This window comes from Salvelinus fontinalis, chromosome 7, assembly GCF_029448725.1.
Source record: "Salvelinus fontinalis isolate EN_2023a chromosome 7, ASM2944872v1, whole genome shotgun sequence".
Classification (NCBI taxonomy): domain Eukaryota; kingdom Metazoa; phylum Chordata; class Actinopteri; order Salmoniformes; family Salmonidae; genus Salvelinus; species Salvelinus fontinalis.
In genome coordinates this window covers 68,581,842-68,601,877 of record NC_074671.1, presented here as the reverse complement: position 1 = coordinate 68,601,877, position 20,036 = coordinate 68,581,842, and the positions used below count along the sequence as shown (strand labels likewise).

The 20,036-nt window shown below is 48.6% G+C and overlaps 1 protein-coding gene across 1 annotated transcript in view; it reads left to right on the top strand.

Moving 5' to 3' along the window:
* LOC129860035 (progesterone-induced-blocking factor 1-like) overlaps window positions 1-20,036 on the top strand; it is a 172,523-nt gene that overhangs the window by 9,615 nt on the left and 142,872 nt on the right. The window contains exons 4-8 of the mRNA XM_055930361.1: window positions 609-728; window positions 1,570-1,703; window positions 1,863-1,971; window positions 6,658-6,839; window positions 10,099-10,224. Of these exons, the coding sequence (XP_055786336.1) occupies window positions 609-728; window positions 1,570-1,703; window positions 1,863-1,971; window positions 6,658-6,839; window positions 10,099-10,224 (671 nt within the window). The remainder of the gene's footprint in view (window positions 1-608; window positions 729-1,569; window positions 1,704-1,862; window positions 1,972-6,657; window positions 6,840-10,098; window positions 10,225-20,036) is intronic.

The following is a 20,036-nucleotide window of genomic DNA, read 5'->3' as shown; positions in this document are numbered from 1 at the left end:
TTGTGTTAATGTTGTGTGTTAATGTGTTGTGTTAATGTTGTGTGTTAATGTGTTGTGTTAATGTGTTGTGTGTTAATGTGTTAATGTGTTGTGTTAATGTGTTAATGTGTTGTGTTAATGTGTTAATGTGTTAATGCTGTGTGTTAATGTGTTAATGTGTTGTGTTAATGTGTTAATGTGTTGTGTGTTAATGTGTTGTGTGTTAATGTGTTGTGTTGATGCTGTGTGTTAATGTGTTGTGTTAATGTGTTAATGTGTTGTGTTAATGTGTTAATGTGTTAATGTGTTGCGTTAATGTGTTAATGTGTTGTGTTAATGTGTTGTGTTAATGTGTTAATGTGTTAATGTGTTGTGTTAATGTGTTGTGTTAATGTGTTAATGTGTTGTGTTAATGTGTTAATGTGTTAATGTGTTAATGTGTTGTGTTAATGTGTTGTGTTAATGTGTTGTGTTAACTGTGTTAATTCAGTGTTTTGTTCTCCCAGGTGTGTTTCTATGAGGTGGGTCCTGTTGATGCTGTGTGTTGTGTTAATGTGTTGGGTTAATGTGTTGTGTTAATGCTGTGTGTTAATGCTGTGTGTTTTGGTAATGATGTGTCGTTCTCCCAGGTGTGTTTCTATGAGGTGGTGAGTCCTCTCAAAGCCCAGCTCTCTGAGCTCCATGTCAAGAGGAACAGCCTGACAGACGACCTGGACACACACAGGACTGAGATCAAGGCCCTTATGAAGGTGTGTATAATATCTCACACACACACACACACACACACACACACACACACACACGACAGCTCAGAGCCTTCATGGAGGTACAGACAGAGACAGGACAGATCAGAGCCTTCATGGAGGTACTGACAGAGAGAGGACAGATCAGAGCCTTCATGGAGGTACAGACAGAGAGAGGACAGATCAGAGCCTTCATGGAGGTACAGACAGAGAGAGGACAGATCAGAGCCTTCATGGAGGTACAGACAGAGAGAGGACAGATCAGAGCCTTCATGGAGGTACAGACAGAGAGAGGACAGATCAGAGCCTTCATGGAGGTACAGACAGAGAGAGGACAGATCAGAGCCTTCATGGAGGTACAGACAGAGAGAGGACAGATCAGAGCCTTCATGGAGGTACAGACAGAGAGAGGACAGATCAGAGCCTTCATGGAGGTACAGGCAGAGAGAGGACAGATCAGAGCCTTCATGGAGGTACAGACAGAGAGAGGACAGATCAGAGCCTTCATGGAGGTACAGACAGAGAGAGGACAGCTGAGAGCCTTCATGGAGGTACAGACAGAGAGAGGACAGATCAGAGCCTTCATGGAGGTACAGACAGAGAGGACAGATCAGAGCCTTCATGGAGGTACTGTACTGGACCTGTGAATCAAAAGAGACTGTGTTAGCCCGCTGAGCACAAGGCTAAATCTCAGGGAGCTAACGCACGCGTTCACATCTCAGGCGTGGTTACCGCTGGCTGGTTTGGTTCTGCAGCTACGCTAGTTTTTAAGAAGGGGCGTTATTGTTTGTCATAGAACAGTATCGGCCCATGTGATTTGTATTGTAACCCTCCTCCTGTGGTGTAGAGTTACGAGGAGGAGCGCAGGGTGAGGTCAGAGCTGGAGATCAGGAACCAGAGACTAACTCTGGAGCTGGCTGACACTAAAGGGCTCATCCAGGAGGGAGACTTCAAGCGGGACAACTACTCGAACACCAAACGGTAAGAGAGAGGGAGGGACGAAAGACCACCTCTGTTTTCATCAAGTGTCCCTGTCAAGATCAAATGTCTGGAGAAGGATTTCCAAAAATTGACTATTTCACTTTGAAAAATGTATTTGTATGTTTAGACATTTAGAAACTAAACGTCGGTCCTTTCCAGCGAGCGTGATGCGTTTGAGTGTGAGGCGAGAGAGTCGAGGAAGAGGCTGGAGCTGCTGGAGATGACTCACGAGGTCCAGACCAGGGAGAGGAACGAGCTGAGTCGAGAGGTACAACACCCCAACCTGGATACTACTGCTACCTACCGAACACCTTACTGTTGACAACACTGGGCCTTTTCACAATACCACCTGATGGGCTGATAGATGGTGTCTCACCTTCCTCACCTTTCTGGATTACAGCATCTGCTAAATGACATCATGTCACGTTAAATGTCCTCCCGGTGTCTGCAGCAGTCAGTGACCCTCCTCCAGATGGATAGACTACCTCTAACCCCTCTGTCCTCCAGGTGTCTACTCTGCAGCAGTCAGTGACCCTCCTCCAGATGGATAGACTACCTCTGACCCCTCTGTCCTCCAGGTGTCTACTCTGCAGCAGTCAGTGACCCTCCTCCAGACGGATAGACTACCTCTGACCCCTCTGTCCTCCAGGTGTCTACTCTGCAGCAGTCAGTGACCCTCCTCCAGATGGATAGACTACCTCTGACCCCTCTGTCCTCCACTAATCCTAACCCCTCTGTCCTCCAGGTGTCTACTCTGCAGCAGTCAGTGACCCTCCTCCAGATGGATAGACTACCTCTGACCCCTCTGTCCTCCACTAATCCTAACCCCTCTGTCCTCCAGGTGTCTACTCTGCAGCAGTCAGTGACCCTCCTCCAGATGGATAGACTACCTCTAACCCCTCTGTCCTCCAGGTGTCTACTCTGCAGCAGTCAGTGACCCTCCTCCAGGTGGATAGACTACCTCTGACCCCTCTGTCCTCCACTAACCCTAACCCCTCTGTCCTCCAGGTGTCTACTCTGCAGCAGTCAGTGACCCTCCTCCAGATGGATAGACTACCTCTGACCCCTCTGTCCTCCAGGTGTCTACTCTGCAGCAGTCAGTGACCCTCCTCCAGACGGATAGACTACCTCTGACCCCTCTGTCCTCCAGGTGTCTACTCTGCAGCAGTCAGTGACCCTCCTCCAGATGGATAGACTACCTCTGACCCCTCTGTCCTCCACTAATCCTAACCCCTCTGTCCTCCAGGTGTCTACTCTGCAGCAGTCAGTGACCCTCCTCCAGATGGATAGACTACCTCTGACCCCTCTGTCCTCCACTAATCCTAACCCCTCTGTCCTCCAGGTGTCTACTCTGCAGCAGTCAGTGACCCTCCTCCAGATGGATAGACTACCTCTAACCCCTCTGTCCTCCAGGTGTCTACTCTGCAGCAGTCAGTGACCCTCCTCCAGACGGATAGACTACCTCTCACCCCTCTGTCCTCCACTAACCCTAACCCCTCTGTCCTCCAGGTGTCTACTCTGCAGCAGTCAGTGACCCTCCTCCAGATGGATAGACTACCTCTAACCCCTCTGTCCTCCAGGTGTCTACTCTGCAGCAGTCAGTGACCCTCCTCCAGATGGATAGACTACCTCTAACCCCTCTGTCCTCCAGGTGTCTACTCTGCAGCAGTCAGTCTCTCTCCTCCAGATGGATAGACTACCTCTAACCCCTCTGTCCTCCAGGTGTCTGCAGCAGTCAGTGACCCTCCTCCAGATGGATAGACTACCTCTGACCCCTCTGTCCTCCAGGTGTCTACTCTGCAGCAGTCAGTGACCCTCCTCCAGAAGGATAGACTACCTCTAACCCCTCTGTCCTCCAGGTGTCTACTCTGCAGCAGTCAGTGACCCTCCTCCAGATGGATAGACTACCTCTAACCCCTCTGTCCTCCAGGTGTCTACTCTGCAGCAGTCAGTGACCCTCCTCCAGATGGATAGACTACCTCTAACCCCTCTGTCCTCCAGGTGTCTACTCTGCAGCAGTCAGTGTCCCTCCTCCAGATGGATAGACTACGTCTAACCCCTCTGTCCTCCACTAACCCTAACCCCTCTGTCCTCCAGGTGTCTACTCTGCAGCAGTCAGTGACCCTCCTCCAGATGGATAGACTACCTCTGACCCCTCTGTCCTCCACTAACCCTAACCCCTCTGTCCTCCAGGTGTCTACTCTGCAGCAGTCAGTGACCCTCCTCCAGATGGATAGACTACCTCTAACCCCTCTGTCCTCCACTAACCCTAACCCCTCTGCCCTCCAGGTGTCTACTCTGCAGCAGTCAGTGACCCTCCTCCAGATGGATAGACTACCTCTAACCCCTCTGTCCTCCAGGTGTCTACTCTGCAGCAGTCAGTCTCTCTCCTCCAGATGGATAGACTACCTCTGACCCCTCTGTCCTCCAGGTGTCTACTCTGCAGCAGTCAGTGACCCTCCTCCAGATGGATAGACTACGTCTAACCCCTCTGTCCTCCACTAACCCTAACCCCTCTGTCCTCCAGGTGTCTACTCTGCAGCAGTCAGTGACCCTCCTCCAGGTGGATAGACTACCTCTAACCCCTCTGTCCTCCACTAACCCTAACCCCTCTGTCCTCCAGGTGTCTGCAGCAGTCAGTGACCCTCCTCCAGATGGATAGACTACCTCTAACCCCTCTGTCCTCCAGGTGTCTACTCTGCAGCAGTCAGTGACCCTCCTCCAGATGGATAGACTACCTCTAACCCCTCTGTCCCCCAGGTGTCTACTCTGCAGCAGTCAGTGTCCCTCCTCCAGGTGGATAGACTACCTCTAACCCCTCTGTCCTCCAGGTGTCTACTCTACAGCAGTCAGTGTCTCCTCCAGATGGATAGACTACCTCTGACCCCTCTGTCCTCCACTAACCCTAACCCCTCTGTCCTCCAGGTGTCTACTCTGCAGCAGTCAGTGTCTCCTCCAGAAGGATAGACTACCTCTAACCCCTCTGTCCTCCAGGTGTCTACTCTGCAGCAGTCAGTGACCCTCCTCCAGATGGATAGACTACCTCTAACCCCTCTGTCCTCCAGGTGTCTACTCTGCAGCAGTCAGTGACCCTCCTCCAGATGGATAAACTAACCCTAACCCCTCTGTCCTCCAGGTGTCTACTCTGCAGCAGTCAGTGCCCCTCCTCCAGATGGATAAACTAACCCTAACCCCTCTGTCCTCCAGGTGTCTACTCTGCAGCAGTCAGTGCCCCTCCTCCAGGTGGATAGACTACCTCTAACCCCTCTGTCCTCCAGGTGTCTACTCTGCAGCAGTCAGTGACCCTCCTCCAGATGGATAAACTAACCCTAACCCCTCTGTCCTCCAGTTGTCTACTCTGCAGCAGTCAGTGCCCCTCCTCCAGATGGATAGACTACCTCTAACCCCTCTGTCCTCCAGGTGTCTACTCTGCAGCAGTCAGTGACCCTCCTCCAGACGGATAGACTACCTCTCACCCCTCTGTCCTCCCGGTGTCTGCAGCAGTCAGTGACCCTCCTCCAGATGGATAGACTACCTCTAACCCCTCTGTCCTCCACTAACCCTAACCCCTCTGTCCTCCAGGTGTCTACTCTGCAGCAGTCAGTGCCCCTCCTCCAGATGGATAGACTACCTCTGACCCCTCTGTCCTCCAGGTGTCTACTCTGCAGCAGTCAGTGACCCTCCTCCAGATGGATAAACTAACCCTAACCCCTCTGTCCTCCAGGTGTCTACTCTGCAGCAGTCAGTGACCCTCTGTCCTCCACTAACCCTAACCCCTCTGTCCTCCAGGTGTCTACTCTGCAGCAGTCAGTGACCCTCCTCCAGATGGATAGACTACCTCTAACCCCTCTGTCCTCCAGGTGTCTACTCTGCAGCAGTCAGTGACCCTCCTCCAGATGGATAGACTACCTCTAACCCCTCTGTCCTCCAGGTGTCTACTCTGCAGCAGTCAGTGACCCTCCTCCAGATGGATAGACTACCTCTAACCCCTCTGTCCTCCAGGTGTCTACTCTGCAGCAGTCAGTGACCCTCCTCCAGACGGATAGACTACCTCTGACCCCTCTGTCCTCCAGGTGTCTACTCTGCAGCAGTCAGTGACCCTCCTCCAGATGGATAGACTACCTCTGACCCCTCTGTCCTCCACTAATCCTAACCCCTCTGTCCTCCAGGTGTCTACTCTGCAGCAGTCAGTGACCCTCCTCCAGATGGATAGACTACCTCTGACCCCTCTGTCCTCCACTAATCCTAACCCCTCTGTCCTCCAGGTGTCTACTCTGCAGCAGTCAGTGACCCTCCTCCAGATGGATAGACTACCTCTAACCCCTCTGTCCTCCAGGTGTCTACTCTGCAGCAGTCAGTGACCCTCCTCCAGACGGATAGACTACCTCTGACCCCTCTGTCCTCCAGGTGTCTACTCTGCAGCAGTCAGTGACCCTCCTCCAGATGGATAGACTACCTCTGACCCCTCTGTCCTCCACTAATCCTAACCCCTCTGTCCTCCAGGTGTCTACTCTGCAGCAGTCAGTGACCCTCCTCCAGATGGATAGACTACCTCTAACCCCTCTGTCCTCCAGGTGTCTACTCTGCAGCAGTCAGTGACCCTCCTCCAGATGGATAAACTAACCCTAACCCCTCTGTCCTCCAGGTGTCTACTCTGCAGCAGTCAGTGACCCTCCTCCAGATGGATAGACTACCTCTAACCCCTCTGTCCTCCAGGTGTCTACTCTGCAGCAGTCAGTGACCCTCCTCCAGATGGATAGACTACCTCTAACCCCTCTGTCCTCCAGGTGTCTACTCTGCAGCAGTCAGTGACCCTCCTCCAGATGGATAGACTACCTCTAACCCCTCTGTCCTCCAGGTGTCTACTCTGCAGCAGTCAGTGACCCTCCTCCAGATGGATAGACTACCTCTGACCCCTCTGTCCTCCACTAACCCTAACCCCTCTGTCCTCCAGGTGTCTACTCTGCAGCAATCGGTGACCCTCCTCCAGAAGGATAAGGAATATCTTCACAGACAGAGCATGGAGCTGAATGTACGCTGTGCCCATCAGGAGGACCGTCTAGAGAGGCTGCATACCCAGCTGGACGACGCCCAGAGGGCCAGGGAGGAGGTCTATCACAAATACATCGCTTCTAGGTCGGTACCCCACCCTAACCCTTCTAGGTCGGTACCCCTCCCTAACCCTTCTAGGTCGGTACCCCTCCCTAACCCTTCTAGGTCGGTACCCCTCCCTAACCCTTCTAGGTCGGTACCCCTCCCTAACCCTTCTAGGTCGGCACCCCTCCCTAACCCTTCTAGGTCGGCACCCCTCCCTAACCCTTCTAGGTCGGCACCCCTCCCTAACCCTTCTAGGTCGGCACCCCTCCCTAACCCTTCTAGGTCAGTACCCCTCCCTAACCCTTCTAGGTCGGTACCCCATCCTAACCCTAACCCTTCTAGGTCGGTACCCCTCCCTAACACTAACCCTTCTAGGTCGGTACCCCTCCCTAACCCTTCTAGGTCGGTACCCCTCCCTAACCCTTCTAGGTCGGTACCCCTCCCTAACCCTTCTAGGTCGGTACCCCTCCCTAACCCTTCTAGGTCGGTACCCCTCCCTAACCCTTCTAGGTCGGTACCCCTCCCTAACCCTTCTAGGTCGGTACCCCTCCCTAACCCTTCTAGGTCGGTACCCCTCCCTAACCCTTCTAGGTCGGTACCCCATCCTAACACTAACCCTTCTAGGTCGGTACAATGCACTATGCATTGGGGCAAGTAGCGTTCTCCTGGCATCTGCCAAACCCAAATTCGTCCTTCGTACAGCCAGATGGTGAAACGTGATTCATCACTGCAGACGTTTCCGCTGCTCCAGAGTCCACTCCAGCCGACGCCTGGCATTGCAAAATGTGATCTTGTGTGGCTGCTCAGTCATGGAAATCCATTTCATTTCATTTGGGTTAAATGCGGTTAGACACATTTTCAGTTTAATAAATTCAGTTGGGCAACTGACTAGGTATCCCCCTTTCCCAGTTTGGAACTCTGTAGTGAGTTCTGGAACTTTCCTCTGTAGTGAGTTCTGGAACTTTCCACTGTAGTGAGTTCTGGAACTTTCCACTGTAGTGAGTTCTGGAACTTTCCACTGTAGTGAGTTCTGGAACTTTCCACTGTAGTGAGTTCTGGAACTTTCCACTGTAGTGAGTTCTGGAACTTTCCACTGTAGTGAGTTCTGGAACTTTCCTCTGTAGTGAGTTCTGGAACTTTCCACTGTAGTGAGTTCTGGAACTTTCCACTGTAGTGAGTTCTGGAACTTTCCACTGTAGTGAGTTCTGGAACTTTCCACTGTAGTGAGTTCTGGAACTTTCCACTGTAGTGAGTTCTGGAACTTTCCACTGTAGTGAGTTCTGGAACTTTCCACTGTATTGAGTTCTGGAACTTTCCACTTCACAATAACAGCACTTACAGTTGACCGGGGGGCAGCTCTAGCAGGGCAGAAATTTGACAAATTGACTTGTTGGAAAGGTGGCATCTTATGACGGTGCCACGTTGAAAATCCCTGAGCTCCTCAGTAAGGACCATTCTACTGCCAATGTTTGTCTATGGAGATTGCATTTTGTTTACTACATCGTTCCATGTGTTATTTCATAGTTTTGATGTCTTCACTATTATTCTACAATGTTTAAAATAGCAAAAATAAAGAAAAACCCTTGCATGAATCAGGCATCTCCAAACTTTTGACTGGTACTGTATATACAAAAGTATGTGGACACCCCTTCAAATGAATGAATTTGGCTATTTCAGCCACAACCGTTGTTGACAGGTGTATAAAACCGAGCACACAATGCAATCTCCATAGACAAACATTGGCAGTAGAATGGGCCTTACTGAGGAGCTCAGGGATTTTCAACGTGGCACCGTCACACATGGAATGATGTAGTAAACAAAAAAAGTGTTAAACAAATCAAAATAAATGTTATATTTTAGTTTCTTCCAAGTAGCCACCCTTTGCTTTGATGACAGCTTTGCACACTCTTGACATTCTCTCAACCAGCTTCACGAGGAATGCTTTTCCAACAGTCTTGAAGGAGTTCCCACATATGCTGAGCACTTGTTTGCTACTTTTTTTTCACTCTGAGGTCCAGCTCATCCCAAAACATCTCAATTGGGTTGAGGTCAGGGGGATTGTGGAGGTTTAGGGGATTGTGGAGGCCAGGTCATCTGATGCAGCAGTCCATCACTCTCCTTCTTGGTCAAATAGCCCTTACACAGCCTGGAGGTGTGTTGGGTCATTGTCCTGTTGAAAAACAAATTATAGTCCCACTAAGCCCAAACCAGATGGGATGGCGTATCACTGCAGAATGCTGTGGTGGCCATGCTGGTTAAGTGTGCCTTGAATTCTAAATAAATCACTGACAGTGTCACCAGCAAAGCATCCCCACACCATCACACCTCCTCCTCCATGCTTCACGCTGGGAACCACACATGCTGAGATCATCCGTTCACCTACTCTGCGTCTCACAAAGACACAGCGCTTGGAACCAAAAATCTCAAATTTGGACTCCTCAGACCAAAGGACAGATTTCCACCGGTCTAATGTTCATTGCTCATGTTTCTTGGTCAAAGCAAGTCCTTTCTTCTTATTGGTGTCCTTTTAGTAGTGGTTTCTTTGCAGCAATTCGACCATGAAGGCCTGATTCACGCAGTCTCCCTCTGAACAGTTGATGTTGAGATGTGTCTGTTACTTGAACTCTTTGAAGCATTTATTTGGTCTGCAATTTCTGGATCTGGTAACTCTAATGAACTTATCCTCTGCAGCAGAGTTAACTCTGGGTCTTCCTTTCCTGTGGCGGTCGTCATGAGAGCTAGTTTCATCATAGCGCTTGATGGTTTTTGTGACTGCACTTGAAGAAACTTTCAAAGTACATGACATTTTTCCAGATTGACTGACCTTCATAACTTAAAGTAATGATGGACTGTCGTTTCTCTTTGCTTATTTGAGCTGTTCTTGCCATAATATGGACTTGGTCCTTTACCAAATAGGGCTATCTTCTGTATACTACCCATACCTTGTCACAACACAACTGATTGGCTCAAATGCATTAAGAAGGAAAAAAAATCACAAATTAACATTTAACAAAGCACACCTGTTAATTGAAATGCATTCCAGGTGATTACCTCATTACGCTGGTTGAGAGAATGCCAAGAGTTTGCAAAGCTGTCATCAAGGCAAAGGATGGCTACAATCAGATATAATATAATGGTTGTTCCACAGAGACAATCAGATATAATTTGTTTTCCACAGAGACAATCAGATATAATTTGTGTTCCACAGAGACAATCAGATATAATTTGTGTTCCACAGAGACAATCAGATATCATGTGTTTTCCACAGAGACCATCAGATATAATTTGTTTTCCACAGAGACCACTACAAGACAGAGTACGAGAATAAACTTGCTGAGGAGCTGGAGAACATTCGTCTGAAGACCAGCCAGGAGATCGACAACCTGCAGAGGACGTCAAAGGAGATGTACGAGAGAGAGAACAGGTGAGATTATAGAGATGTACCAGAGAGAGAGAACAGGTGAGATTATAGAGATGTACCAGAGAGAGAACAGGTGAGATTATAGAGATGTACCAGAGAGAGAGAGAACAGGTGAGATTATAGAGATGTATCAGAGAGAGAGAACAGGTGAGATTATAGAGATGTACCAGAGAGAGAGAGAACAGGTGAGATTATAGAGATGTACCAGAGAGAGAACAGGTGAGATTATAGAGATGTACCAGAGAGAGAGAGAACAGGTGAGATTATAGAGATGTACCAGAGAGAGAGAACAGGTGAGATTATAGAGATGTACCAGAGAGAGAACAGGTGAGATTATAGAGATGTATCAGAGAGAGAGAGAACAGGTGAGATTATAGAGATGTACCAGAGAGAGAGAGAACAGGTGAGATTATAGAGATGTACCAGAGAGAGAGAACAGGTGAGATTATAGAGATGTACCAGAGAGAGAGAGAGAACAGGTGAGATTATAGAGATGTACCAGAGAGAGAACAGGTGAGATTATAGAGATGTACCAGAGAGAGAGAGAACAGGTGAGATTATAGAGATGTACCAGAGAGAGAGAGAACAGGTGAGATTATAGAGATGTAACAGAGAGAACTGGTGAGATTATAGAGATGTATCAGAGAGAGAGAACAGGTGAGATTATAGAGATGTACCAGAGAGAGAGAGAACAGGTGAGATTATAGAGATGTAACAGAGAGAGAACAGGTGAGATTATAGAGATGTACCAGAGAGAGAGAACAGGTGAGATTATAGAGAAGTACCAGAGAGAGAGAACAGGTGAGATTATAGAGATGTGCGAGAGAGAGAACAGGTGAGATTATAGAGATGTACCAGAGAGAGAGAGAACAGGTGAGATTATAGAGATGTACCAGAGAGAGAACAGGTGAGATTATAGAGATATACCAGAGAGAGAGAACAGGTGAGATTATAGAGATGTACCAGAGAGAGAGAGAACAGGTGAGATTATAGAGATGTACCAGAGAGAGAACAGGTGAGATTATAGAGATGTACCAGAGAGAGAACAGGTGAGATTATAGAGATGTACCAGAGAGAGAGAACAGGTGAGATTATAGAGATGTACCAGAGAGAGAGAGAACAGGTGAGATTATAGAGAAGTACCAGAGAGAGAGAGAACAGGTGAGATTATAGAGAAGTACCAGAGAGAGAGAGAACAGGTGAGATTATAGAGATGTAACAGAGAGAGAGAGAACAGGTGAGATTATAGAGATGTAACAGAGAGAGAACAGGTGAGATTATAGAGATGTACCAGAGAGAGAGAGAACAGGTGAGATTATAGAGATGTACCAGAGAGAGAGAACAGGTGAGATTATAGAGATGTACCAGAGAGAGAACAGGTGAGATTATAGAGATGTACCAGAGAGAGAGAGAACAGGTGAGATTATAGAGATGTACCAGAGAGAGAACAGGTGAGATTATAGAGATGTACCAGAGAGAGAGAACAGGTGAGATTATAGAGATGTACCAGAGAGAGAGAGAACAGGTGAGATTATAGAGATGTACCAGAGAGAGAACAGGTGAGATTATAGAGATGTACCAGAGAGAGAGAGAACAGGTGAGATTATAGAGATGTACCAGAGAGAGAACAGGTGAGATTATAGAGATGTACCAGAGAGAGAGAACAGGTGAGATTATAGAGATGTACCAGAGAGAGAGAACAGGTGAGATTATAGAGAAGTACCAGAGAGAGAGAACAGGTGAGATTATAGAGATGTACCAGAGAGAGAGAGAACAGGTGAGATTATAGAGAAGTACCAGAGAGAGAGAACAGGTGAGATTATAGAGATGTACCAGAGAGAGAACAGGTGAGATTATAGAGATGTACCAGAGAGAGAGAACAGGTGAGATTATAGAGATGTACCAGAGAGAGAACAGGTGAGATTATAGAGATGTACCAGAGAGAGAGAACAGGTGAGATTATAGAGATGTACCAGAGAGAGAGAGAACAGGTGAGATTATAGAGATGTACCAGAGAGAGAGAGAACAGGTGAGATTATAGAGATGTACCAGAGAGAGAACAGGTGAGATTATAGAGATGTACCAGAGAGAGAGAACAGGTGAGATTATAGAGATGTACCAGAGAGAGAGAGAACAGGTGAGATTATAGAGAAGTACCAGAGAGAGAGAACAGGTGAGATTATAGAGATGTACCAGAGAGAGAGAGAACAGGTGAGATTATAGAGATGTACCAGAGAGAGAGAGAACAGGTGAGATTATAGAGATGTACCAGAGAGAGAGAGAACAGGTGAGATTATAGAGATGTACCAGAGAGAGAGAGAACAGGTGAGATTATAGAGATGTACCAGAGAGAGAGAGAACAGGTGAGATTATAGAGATGTACCAGAGAGAGAGAGAACAGGTGAGATTATAGAGATGTACCAGAGAGAGAGAGAACAGGTGAGATTATAGAGATGTACCAGAGAGAGAGAGAACAGGTGAGATTATAGAGATGTACCAGAGAGAGAGAGAACAGGTGAGATTATAGAGATGTACCAGAGAGAGAGAGAACAGGTGAGATTATAGAGATGTACCAGAGAGAGAGAGAACAGGTGAGATTATAGAGATGTACCAGAGAGAGAACAGGTGAGATTATAGAGATGTACCAGAGAGAGAGAACAGGTGAGATTATAGAGATGTACCAGAGAGAGAGAGAACAGGTGAGATTATAGAGATGTACCAGAGAGAGAGAGAACAGGTGAGATTATAGAGATGTACCAGAGAGAGAGAGAACAGGTGAGATTATAGAGATGTACCAGAGAGAGAGAACAGGTGAGATTATAGAGATGTACCAGAGAGAGAGAACAGGTGAGATTATAGAGATGTATCAGAGAGAGAGAGAACAGGTGAGATTATAGAGATGTATCAGAGAGAGAACAGGTGAGATTATAGAGATGTACCAGAGAGAGAACAGGTGAGATTATAGAGATGTACCAGAGAGAGAACAGGTGAGATTATAGAGATGTATCAGAGAGAGAGAACAGGTGAGATTATAGAGAAGTACCAGAGAGAGAACAGGTGAGATTATAGAGATGTACCAGAGAGAGAACAGGTGAGATTATAGAGATGTATCAGAGAGAGAACAGGTGAGATTATAGAGAAGTACCAGAGAGAGAGAGAACAGGTGAGATTATAGAGATGTACCAGAGAGAGAACAGGTGAGATTATAGAGATGTACCAGAGAGAGAGAGAACAGGTGAGATTATAGAGATGTACCAGAGAGAGAACAGGTGAGATTATAGAGATGTACCAGAGAGAGAGAGAACAGGTGAGATTATAGAGATGTATCAGAGAGAGAGAACAGGTGAGATTATAGAGATGTACCAGAGAGAGAGAGAACAGGTGAGATTATAGAGATGTACATTTACATTTACATTTAAGTCATTTAGCAGACGCTCTTATCCAGAGCGACTTACAAATTGGTGCATTCACCTTATGACATCCAGTGGAACAGCCACTTTACAATAGTGCATCTAGATCATTTTAAGGGGGGGGGGGGGGGGGGCAGAAGGATTGCTTTATCCTAGGTATTCCTTGAAGAGGTGGGGTTTCAGGTGTCTCCGGAAGGTGGTGATTGACTCCGCTGTCCTGGCGTCGTGAGGGAGTTTGTTCCACCATTGGGGTGCCAGAGCAGCGAACAGTTTTGACTGGGCTGAGCGGGAACTGTACTTCCTCAGTGGTAGGGAGGCGAGCAGGCCAGAGGTGGATGAACGCAGTGCCCTTGTTTGGGTGTAGGGCCTGATCAGAGCCTGAAGGTACTGAGGTGCCGTTCCCCTCACAGCTCCGTAGGCAAGCACCATGGTCTTGTAGCGGATGCGAGCTTCAACTGGAAGCCAGTGGAGAGAGCGGAGGAGCGGGGTGACGTGAGAGAACTTGGGAAGGTTGAACACCAGACGGGCTGCGGCGTTCTGGATGAGTTGTAGGGGTTTAATGGCACAGGCAGGGAGCCCAGCCAACAGCGAGTTGCAGTAATCCAGACGGGAGATGACAAGTGCCTGGATTAGGACCTGCGCCGCTTCCTGTGTGAGGCAGGGTCGTACTCTGCGGATGTTGTAGAGCATGAACCTACAGGAACGGGCCACCGCCTTGATGTTGGTGGAGAACGACAGGGTGTTGTCCAGGATCACGCCAAGGTTCTTAGCGCTCTGGGAGGAGGACACAATGGAGTTGTCAACCGTGATGGCGAGATCATGGAATGGACAGTCCTTCCCCGGGAGGAAGAGCAGCTCCGTCTTGCCGAGGTTCAGCTTGAGGTGGTGATCCGTCATCCACACTGATATGTCTGCCAGACATGCAGAGATGCGATTCGCCACCTGGTCATCAGAAGGGGGAAAGGAGAAGATTAATTGTGTGTCGTCTGCATAGCAATGATAGGAGAGACCATGTGAGGTTATGACAGAGCCAAGTGACTTGGTGTATAGCGAGAATAGGAGAGGGCCTAGAACAGAGCCCTGGGGGACACCAGTGGTGAGAGCGCGTGGTGAGGAGACAGATTCTCGCCACGCCACCTGGTAGGAGCGACCTGTCAGGTAGGACGCAATCCAAGCGTGGGCCGCGCCGGAGATGCCCAACTCGGAGAGGGTGGAGAGGAGGATCTGATGGTTCACAGTATCGAAGGCAGCCGATAGGTCTAGAAGGATGAGAGCAGAGGAGAGAGAGTTAGCTTTAGCAGTGCGGAGCGCCTCCGTGATACAGAGAAGAGCAGTCTCAGTTGAGTGACTAGTCTTGAAACCTGACTGATTTGGATCAAGAAGGTCATTCTGAGAGAGATAGCAGGAGAGCTGGCCAAGGACGGCACGTTCAAGAGTTTTGGAGAGAAAAGAAAGAAGGGATACTGGTCTGTAGTTGTTGACATCGGAGGGATCGAGTGTAGGTTTTTTCAGAAGGGGTGCAACTCTCGCTCTCTTGAAGACGGAAGGGACGTAGCCAGCGGTCAGGGATGAGTTGATGAGCGAGGTGAGGTAAGGTAGAAGGTCTCCGGAAATGGTCTGGAGAAGAGAGGAGGGGATAGGGTCAAGCGGGCAGGTTGTTGGGCGGCCGGCCGTCACAAGACGCGAGATTTCATCTGGAGAGAGAGGGGAGAAAGAGGTCAGAGCACAGGGTTGGGCAGTGTGAGCAGAACCAGCGGTGTCGTTTGACTTAGCAAACGAGGATCGGATGTCGTCGACCTTCTTTTCAAAATGGTTGACGAAGTCGTCTGCAGAGAGGGAGGAGGGGGGGGGGAGGGGGAGGAGGATTCAGGAGGGAGGAGAAGGTGGCAAAGAGCTTCCTAGGGTTAGAGGCAGATGCTTGGAATTTAGAGTGGTAGAAAGTGGCTTTAGCAGCAGAGACAGAAGAGGAAAATGTAGAGAGGAGGGAGTGAAAGGATGCCAGGTCCGCAGGGAGGCGAGTTTTCCTCCATTTCCGCTCGGCTGCCCGGAGCCCTGTTCTGTGAGCTCGCAATGAGTCGTCGAGCCACGGAGCGGGAGGGGAGGACCGAGCCGGCCTGGAGGATAGGGGACATAGAGAGTCAAAGGATGCAGAAAGGGAGGAGAGGAGGGTTGAGGAGGCAGAATCAGGAGATAGGTTGGAGAAGGTTTGGGCAGAGGGAAGAGATGATAGGATGGAAGAGGAGAGAGTAGCGGGGGAGAGAGAGCGGAGGTTGGGACGGCGCGATACCATCCGAGTAGGGGCAGTGTGGGAAGTGTTGGATGAGAGCGAGAGGGAAAAGGATACAAGGTAGTGGTCGGAGACTTGGAGGGGAGTTGCAATGAGGTTAGTGGAAGAACAGCATCTAGTAAAGATGAGGTCAAGCGTATTGCCTGCCTTGTGAGTAGGGGGGGAAGGTGAGAGGGTGAGGTCAAAAGAGGAGAGGAGTGGAAAGAAGGAGGCAGAGAGGAATGAGTCAAAGGTAGACATGGGGAGGTTAAAGTCACCCAGAACTGTGAGAGGTGAGCCGTCCTCAGGAAAGGAGCTTATCAAGGCATCAAGCTCATTGATGAACTCTCCAAGGGAACCTGGAGGGCGATAAATGATAAGGATGTTAAGCTTGAAAGGGCTGGTAACTGTGACAGCATGGAATTCAAAGGAGGCGATAGACAGATGGGTAAGGGGAGAAAGAGAGAATGACCACTTGGGAGAGATGAGGATCCCGGTGCCACCACCCTGCTGACCAGAAGGTCTCGGGGTGTGCGAGAACACGTGGGCAGACGAAGAGAGAGCAGTAGGAGTAGCAGTGTTATCTGTGGTGAGCCATGTTTCCGTCAGTGCCAGGAAGTCGAGGGACTGGAGGGACGCATAGGCTGAGATGAGCTCTGCCTTGTTGGCCGCAGATCGGCAGTTCCAGAGGCTACCGGAGACCTGGAACTCCACGTGGGTCGTGCGGGCTGGGACCACCAGGTTAGGGTGGGCGCGGCCACGCGGTGTGAAGCGTTTGTATGGTCTGTGCAGAGAGGAGAGAACAGGGATAGACAGACACATGGTTGACAGGCTACAGAAGAGGCTACGCTAATGCAAAGGAGATTAGAATGGCAAGTGGGCTACACGTCTCGAATGTTCAGAAAGTTAAGCTTACGTTGCAAAAAGATAAAAATAAAATACAAGATCTTATTGACTAAAATGATATAGTACTGCTGGCTGGTGAAGTAGCCTGGCTAGCAGTGGCTACGTTGTTGAAAGTGAAGCTGGCTAGGTAACCTCGACAATTTCACTAAATTTCTCTAAACTACACAATTATCGTGGATACAAGGACAGCAAAGACAACTAGCTAACACTACGCTAATCAAGTCGTTCCGTTGTAATGTAAGTTTCTACAGTGCTGCTATTCGGTAGAAGTTGGCTAGCTAGCAGCGTTGGCTAGGTAGGAGGACGGCAGCGCGGCAGGCGAAAAAAATAGCTGGCTAGCTAACCGATAATTACTCAAAGCTACACAATTATCTTAGATACAAAGATAGCAGAGAAAACTATGTAGCTAGCTAACACTACACAAGTCAAGTCGTTCCGTTGTAATGTAATCGTTTCTACAGTGCTGCTAATTGGTGGCTAGCTGGCTAGCTAGCAGGGTTTACTACGTTACGTTACGTTAGGGCGAGAATACCTGGCTAGCGAACCTCAGCGAACCTTGATAACTACACAATTATCACCGATACAAAGACGGCTATGTAGCCAGCTAAGTAGCTAGCTAAGATCGAACAAATACAAATCAAAGATAGCAAAGACAACTGTGTAGTCAGCCAACACTACACTGATCAAGTCGTTACGTTGTAATGCACTCGTTTCTACAATGCTGCTATTCGGTGGCAAGCTGGCTAGCTAGCCGTGTTGGCTACGTTGCGTTACGTTAGGGCGAAAATAGCTGGCTGGCGAACCTCAATAACTACACAATTATGTTTGATGCAAAGACGGCTATGTAGCTAGCTAAGATCAAACAAATCAAACCGTTGTACTGTAATGAAAATGAAAATCAGACCGTTGTACTATAATGAAATGTAATGAAAAGTTATACGGTAGACGGTGGACGTTTGCTAGCTGCTGGGCTACGATAGGGGACGAAATACGATAAATACGCAATTATCTTTTATACACAGACGGCTAAGTAGCTAGCTAAGAAGAAATTGCTAAGGTTAGACAAATTAAACCGTTGTACTATAATGAAATGTAATAAAATGTAATGAAAATTTATACTACCTGCAGAGCGAATGCAAATGCGACCGCTCGCTCCAAACCGGAAGCCAGAGAGAGAGAACAGGTGAGATTATAGAGATGTACCAGAGAGAGAGAACAGGTGAGATTATAGAGATGTACCAGAGAGAGAGAGAACAGGTGAGATTATAGAGATGTGTCCTGAATACAGTACTGTGTCCACTAGAGGGGGACTCTTTCACTGTGTCCTGAATACAGTACTGTGTCCACTAGAGGGGGACTCTTTCACTGTGTCCACTAGAGGGGACTCTTTCACTGTGTCCACTAGAGGGGGACTCTTTCACTGTGTCCACTAGAGGGGGACTCTTTCACTGTGTCCACTAGAGGGGGACTCTTTCACTGTGTCCACTAGAGGGGGACTCTTTCACTGTGTCCACTAGAGGGGGACTCTTTCACTGTGTCCACTAGAGGGGGACTCTTTCACTGTGTCCACTAGAGGGGTACTCTTTCACTGTGTCCTGAATACAGTACTGTGTCCACTAGAGGAGACTCTTTCACTGTGTCCTGAATACAGTACTGTGTCTACTAGAGGGGACTCTTTCACTGTGTCCACTAGAGGGGGACTCTTTCACTGTGTCCTGAATACAGTACTGTGTCCACTAGAGGGGACTCTTTCACTGTGTCCTGAATACAGTACTGTGTCCACTAGAAGGGGACTCTTTCACTGTGTCCTGAATACAGTACTGTGTCCACTAGAGGGGACTCTCACTGTGTCCTGAATACAGTACTGTGTCCACTAGAGGGGGACTCTTTCACTGTGTCCTGAATACAGTACTGTGTCTACTAGAGGGGACTCTTTCACTGTGTCCTGAATACAGTACTGTGTCCACTAGAGGGGACTCTTTCACTGTGTCCTGAGAACAGTACTGTGTCTACTAGAGGGGGACTCTTTCACTGTGTCCTGAATACAGTACTGTGTCCACTAGAGGGGGACTCTTTCACTGTGTCCTGAATACAGTACTGTGTCCACTAGAGGGGGACTCTTTCACTGTGTCCTGAATACAGTACTGTGTCTACTAGAGGGGGACTCTTTCACTGTGTCCTGAATACAGTACTGTGTCCACTAGATGGGGACTCTTTCACTGTGTCCTGAATACAGTACTGTGTCTACTAGAGGGGGACTCTTTCACTGTGTCCTGAATACAGTACTGTGTCCACTAGAGGGGGACTCTTTCACTGTGTCCTGAATACAGTACTGTGTCTACTAGAGGGGGACTCTTTCACTGTGTCCTGAATACAGTACTGTGTCTACTAGAGGGGACTCTTTCACTGTGTCCACTAGAGGGGGACTCTTTCACTGTGTCCTGAATACAGTACTATGTCCACTAGAGGGGACTCTTTCACTGTGTCCTGAATACAGTACTGTGTCCACTAGAGGGGACCCTTTCACAGTGTCCTGAATACAGTACTGTGTCCACTAGAGGGGACTCTTTCACTGTGTCCTGAATACAGTACTGTGTCCACTAGAGGGGGACTCTTTCACTGTGTCCTGAATACAGTACTGTGTCCACTAGAGGGGACTCTTTTACTGTGTCCTGAATACAGTACTGTGTCCACTAGAGGGGACTCTTTCACTGTGTCCTGAATACAGTACTGTGTCCACTAGAGGGGACTCTTTCACTGTGTCCTGAATACAGTACTGTGTCCACTAGAAGGGACTCTTTCACTGTGTCCTGAATACAGTACTGTGTCCACTAGAGGGGGACTCTTTCACTGTGTCCTGAATACAGTACTGTGTCCACTAGAGGGGGACTCTTTCACTGTGTCCTGAATACAGTACTGTGTCCACTAGAGGGGACTCTTTCACTGTGTCCTGAGTACAGTACTGTGTCCACTAGAGGGGACTCTTTCACTGTGTCCTGAATACAGTACTGTGTCTACTAGAGGGGACTCTTTCACTGTGTCCACTAGAGGGGGACTCTTTCACTGTGTTCTGAATACAGTACTGTGTCCACTAGAGGGGGACTCTTTCACTGTGTCCTGAATACAGTACTGTGTCCTCTAGAGGGGACTCTTTCACTGTGTCCTGAATACAGTACTGTGTCCACTAGAGGGGACTCTTTCACTGTGTCCTGAATACAGTACTGTGTCCACTA